This window comes from Salvia splendens, chromosome 8, assembly GCF_004379255.2.
Source record: "Salvia splendens isolate huo1 chromosome 8, SspV2, whole genome shotgun sequence".
NCBI lineage: Eukaryota > Viridiplantae > Streptophyta > Magnoliopsida > Lamiales > Lamiaceae > Salvia > Salvia splendens.
In genome coordinates, this window is record NC_056039.1 from 29,531,949 (window position 1) to 29,537,926 (window position 5,978).

Genomic DNA, 5,978 nt, shown 5'->3' on the forward strand with positions numbered 1-5,978 from the left:
TAAGAGACGGAGGCTGCAACGCTCCGTCTCTTAACCGTCTCTATACCGTCTCTTAATTACTATTCATTCAATTTAATTTATAATTTTTTTTAAAACCCAATTCAATTTAAACAAACACACTTTATTAAAATTAAAACAAAAGTAAAAAACACACAAAATAAAAAAATACACAAAATAAAAAAAACACACAAAATAAAAAAACACACAAAATAAAAAAACACACAAAATAAAAAAAAATTAATCGGAAGGGCTAATCATCCTCCGGAGGCGGTCGAGGTTGAGGGGGAGTCGGAAGGCCAAGTTGTGCTGCCATATGCACAATTCCGTTCCACCAGGCCGCGTATTGGGAGTGCGAGAAGCGGGAAGTGTCCGCCATTGTGGCGGTCATGTACGCCACCATAAGTGTGTCCGAGCCTCCTCGCGAGCCCGATCCTGAGGCCGGCTGGCTTGATTCGCCTCGGCCCTTCCTTGCTCTAGCCGCTTTCGCCGCCTTCGTCCCTTGCGGCCGACGGCGCCTACTCGCTGATCCTCCTGCATCGCCGACCGTACCCGCAAACTCCTGGGATTCAGCATCATGTTGGCTGATGCCTTCAGCAGTGTCACCACCAGACGCACCAGCACTAGACGAGTATTGGCCACTCGCCGTATGCTTCGTGCGCTTCGAGTTTGAGCCCGAGCTGGAGCGGAAACCGCCGGCCCATCGTTCCTCGTCCTTGACGGCGCGCCAAACATCAACAAATCTGAATTGATGTCCCTCGTCCTGGTAGTAGGCGCGCAAAGCGGACGTCAAAATGTCGGTGGCCGTGGCGCCGCTTTGGTAGCGCGCCTCTTCCGCCGAGTAGATGCCGCAGAATTTTTTGACCTGTCGGTCGACTCGGTCAAAGTGACAGCGGATCATTTTAACTGTGCGCTTGCGGGAGCGGTTCGGCTTTATTTGGTGGTAGACCTCGACAACCTTTTCCCAGAAACACTTCCGGGTTTGTTGATTCCCGACGATGGGATCGTACGAGACCGTGATCCAGGCGTTGTACACCGCCATCGTTTCGAGGTTGTTGTACGGATGTCGGCCAAGATCCTCTTCCTCTTCCTCTTCTTCCTCCTCGTCTTCGCCCGTCTGGGGTTGTACACTGCCTCGGCCACCTCCACCGCCTCGCCCACCTCCACCGCCTCGGCCTACTCCCGGCGTGGGATCAACTGGAAAATCCTCCCGGATCTGGGATAATCCCTGCGAAAACCGCGGGACGTTGGGACGAACATATGCATCAAGGTCAAAATTGGGTGGTTGGTACCCCCCCGGCGTCGCCGAACCCTGGGTCCCCGGCGTTGACGAACCTCCACCGCCCAATGTGTTGATCATGTTCTCCCAATCGCCGAATGAGTTGAGATCCCACCCGCCGGAGCCGGAGCCGCCATAGTTGCCCTCGCCGTCGCCGGACATCTTGAGTTGGGTTATGAAAATTTCAGCGAAAATTTGAGAGAAAATTTAGATGATATGAAGAATAGATGTGTAGTTGTGTGTAAATGAGGATGGGTTTAGGAGTATTTATAGAGTAAAAAATTTAATAAAAAACAAAAAAAATATAAAAAAAAAAACAAAAAACGGTAATAATACCGTTACAATTTTTTTTTTTTATTTAAATTCGAATTTTTTTTAAAAAAAAATATTTATTGCGTCAGCACGTGACGACGCCCACTCGCGGGCCGGCGAGTGGGCGTCACGCACGACGCCGGGCTGCGCCACGTCGCCGAGGCGCGTGGCGAGCCAGCTCGTCTCCTGGCTCGGCGAGTCGAGTCGCGCGACGAGACGCGCGACGAGACGGGACGAGATGGAGGCTGCAACGCGTCTCGCCGGGGTCTCGTCTCGCTGAGACGAGACGCGAGACGCCGGCGAGAATAAACTAAAATGGCACTTTTACTATCATATCATCTATCGCATATTCATATTACTATTACTATTACTATGATGGAAATAAACTAAAATGGCACTTTTCTTGCAAGAGAATTTCTCATAAATAACTTTTCTTGCAAGAGAATTTCTCATAAATATTTATATATGTATCATACTTAGAGCATCCACTACGTTGTTCCTCCACCGTTCTTTAAACTACTATTTACGGGTCCCACTGTACTTTTTAACTCCATTCTTTAACTAAGGAACGGAACATGCAACACTCCGTTCCTTATCCGTTTCTTAACCGTTCATTAAATTACTATTCATTCAATTTCATTTTTTATTTTTATTTCCAACCCAATTCAATTAAAACAAACACACTTCATTAAAAAACACACAACATAAAAAAATTACAACTTAAAATTCTAAAAAATAAAAAATACACAATTAAAATCCTAAAAAATTAAACGTTGCATAATTTAAAATACAAATTTAAAGAAAATAAAAAAACTACTCCGCCGGCGAATCATCCCCCGAAGGCGGTCGAGGTGGAGGGGGAGTCGGAACGCCAAGTTGTGCTGCCATATGCACAATTCTGTTCCACCGGCCCGCGTATTGGGAGGGCGAGAAGCGGGAAGTGTCCGCCATTGTGGCAGTCATGTACACCACCATAAGGGTGTTCGAGCCTCCCCCGAGCCCGCCTGGCTTGATTCGCCTCGGCCATTCCTCACTCTAGCCGCCTTTGCCGCCTTCGTCCCTTGCGGCCGACGGCGCGTACGGCTGGATCCCCCGTCATCGCTGGCCGTACCCGCAAACTCCTGCGGTGCACCCTCTTGTCCGCCGCTGCCCTCACCGGTGTCACCAGACGAGTATTGGCCACTCGTCGTGTGCTTCGTGCACTTCGAGGTTGAGCCCGAGCTGGAGCGGACACCGCCGACCCACCGTTCCTCGTCCTTGACAGCCTACCAAACATCAACAAATCTGAATTGTTTGCCGGTGTCCTGGTTATAGACGAGCAAAGCCGCCCTCAGAATGTCGGCTCCCGAAGCTCTGCTTTGGTAGTGCGCCGCTTCGGTCGAGTAGATGCCGCAGAATTTTTTGACCTGTTTGTCGACTCGGCCAAAGTGAGAGCGGAGCATTGTATATGTGCGCTTCCGGGAGCCTTTCGGTTTAATCTGGTGGTAGATCTCGGTGACCTTTTCCCAGAAGCGCTTGTGGGCTTGTTGATTCCCGACGATGGGATCGTACGAGACGGTGATCCAGGCGTTGTACACCGCCATCGTTTCGTTGTTGCTGTACGGATGTCGGCCTAGATCCTCCTCTTCTTCCTCCTCCTCCTCCTCCTCCTCGCCCACCTCCGACTCCGCCCTGGAGCTTCCACCGCCTCGGCCTCCTCCCCCTCCTCCTCCTCGCCCGCCTCGGCCTCTTCCCAGAGTGGGTTCAACGGGGAAATCCTCCCGAATCTGGGAAATACCGCAGGGCGGAGGGTCGAGCGTATGCATCCACGTCGAAAGTGGGTGGTTGGTACCCACCCGACGTCGACGAACCGGAACCACCAAGTGTGTTGTACATGGTATCCCAATCGGTAAACGTGTTGAGATCCCACCTGCCGGAGCCGCCACCGCCGGAGTTGCAATCGCCGGACATTTTTTGATGAGATGTTAGATGAAAATTGGAGAGGAAATGAAGTTAATTTTAGGAAGAATAGATGTGTAGTTGTGTGTGAGATGAGGATGGATTAAGAGTATTTATAGAGTAAAAAAATAAAAAAAAATAAAAAAGAAAAAGAAAAAGAAAAAACGGATATAAAACGGTAATATTACCATTTACACATTTTTGTTTTTTTTTATAAATTTGAATTTTTTTTAAAAAAGATTTATTGCGTCATAAATGACGACGCCCACTCGCGGGCCGGCGAGTGGGCGTCACGCACGACGCAGGGGCGCGCCACGTCGCCGAAGCGCGTGGCGACGCAGGCCGTGCCGCGTCTCGCGACGACGGCACACGGCATGGCTTGAGCACGGCATGGGCACGGAACGCATGTCCGCAACGCGTCGCGTGCCCGTTTCGTTCCTCCGACACGAAACGCGAAACGCGGGCGGCACGCATTGTGGATGCTATTACTTAATCCCATATATTGTGGATCAACACCACAATTATCAAATAATCATATATTCATGAATGCCTTAGGTGTTCATGTTACTTTTCATGTAGACTTCAACGTACGAGTATACACCATATCATAGATACACATACATCACATATAGTACTTATTTGTTACAACTTACAATAAGTAGTTCATCTACACAATATCGGTAAGATCTTAATATAGAATGAAAATTGAAATCACTTAGACTAGTTCATGTAATAGATCATATACCACACGTCCACACCAATATAGTCCTCTATTAGTTGATATTATTATATAATACTCCCTCCGTCCAATAAAAATATGAGCATTGAGTATGACACAAGAATTAAGATATATTGGTAAAATAAGAGAGGGGAGGAGAATGATATGACAAAGTAAGAGAGGGGAGGAGAATGATAGTTAAAGGAGAGTTAGTGGATAGTGAGCCCTACATTATTTAACTGATATAATTTTCTAAAAATAGAATGCACATATTTTTGTGGGACGAACGAAAATGAAAAGTACACATATTTTTATGAGACGGATGGAATAATATAAAAGCATCTCGCTTTTTTTGCAAGTTGCGAAGTAAGCACGGGTGATCTTACAAGTCAAACTCCATTAATATACTACTATTTCACGCCCCCTTCAATTAAGCAACCTAAAAAGACCAAAAAATATGAGACCAATTTAAACCACTATTTCCTTGCAAACAATGTGGGGCAACTCTATGTCTAAACACCGTCCAGAGCCTTTGTCCTAGCGGCAATGAACTCATGCATTATTGTATGAGGTGTCGAGTTCGAGCTCTCTTGACATTAATTGTAAATTGTAATTTCCTCCTTCGTATAGGAGTTTATTTATAAAAAAAAAACTCTAACGTCCCCTTGAACAAACGCACAAAACAACTTGCAATGCTACCTAATAAATAAGTGTGCAACTTGTGCACCCAATATTTTATCCATAATTTTCCAATTCCATTCCTGTTTTTTTCTTCTCTGTTTTAGCCGGGATATTAGGCAAGCTGTAGTATAAAACAAGGCCTCACAACATAGTACTAGTGCGTTCACGCATCTGGAGATTCTCCGTTTTTAAAAGAAAAGAAATGAAGAAATGCGAGCTGTGCAACAAGGTTGCAAGAATGTACTGTGAATCCGACGAAGCAAGTCTGTGCTGGGGTTGTGATTTCAGGGTGCACACAGCAAACTTCCTAGTGGCCAAACACACCAGAACTCTTCTCTGCCATGCCTGCCAGTCTCCAACTCCATGGTCAGGCACCGGTCCCAAACTCGGCCCCACTGTTTCTGTTTGCGAGGCGTGTATTAATGGCGGGAGAGACAGAGGAGATCGCACTGCCGATGATGAAGATAATGATAACAATGAGGAAAGCAGTGATCTTACTCTTGTTGATGATGACGATATTGAAAACCAAGTTGTCCCTTTGTCTTTACCACCGTCTTTAGCGTCTTCGACTTCTTCCTGCAGAAATGAGTCCTCCTTCACCACAAGAGATGACTTAACTAGACCTACAAGTTCATATGATGTATGTATTCACTGCACTCTCTTTCAATCCTGAATTTGCTCAAACTATTGGTGTTTTTCGTTGGTCAGGTAAGCGAAAGTGGGAAAGAGAAGAGCAGTGCTAAAAAGATGAGATCATGGATGTGGAGATAGCACAAGATGAAGACGACAGCAGCAGCTTCAAGGGTTGTAGTGCTATGTGACCTAATTAATCACAATTAGTCATGTGTATTATTCACTTGTAGTAAAAAATTTAGAGCAGCCAGCACATTGTACTTTTTTAGCAGTTTAAATGATATAGTTAGTGTTTGAGTTTAAATTCTGACTCACATTGTTCAAGAAATGTGACTTTCAAAAGTGTTGTTCTCATGTGTGAGTCTCATGATTCATGTCCTAATATTTACCAAGTTCAAAGTGTGAAGGGATAGCATAGTA

General features: G+C 46.1%; 1 protein-coding gene across 1 annotated transcript; it reads left to right on the forward strand.

The window, feature by feature from the left end:
* Positions 1–4,909: 4,909 nt before the first annotated feature.
* On the forward strand, positions 4,910–5,978 carry LOC121743675 (B-box zinc finger protein 21-like). The gene is made up of 2 exons (XM_042137004.1): positions 4,910–5,565; positions 5,634–5,978. The coding sequence occupies exons 1-2, from the start codon at positions 5,128–5,130 to the stop codon at positions 5,694–5,696; spliced, it is 501 nt and encodes a 166-aa protein (XP_041992938.1). The 5' UTR covers positions 4,910–5,127; the 3' UTR covers positions 5,697–5,978.

Excerpts from the sequence above, each read along its gene's own strand:
- LOC121743675 (XM_042137004.1), top strand. The coding sequence starts at position 5,128 with ATGAAGAAATGCGAGCTGTGCAACAAGGTTGCAAGAATGTACTGTGAA. Across the intron at positions 5,566-5,633 it reads GACCTACAAGTTCATATGAT|GTAAGCGAAAGTGGGAAAGA; the intron begins GTATGTATTCAC and ends TTCGTTGGTCAG.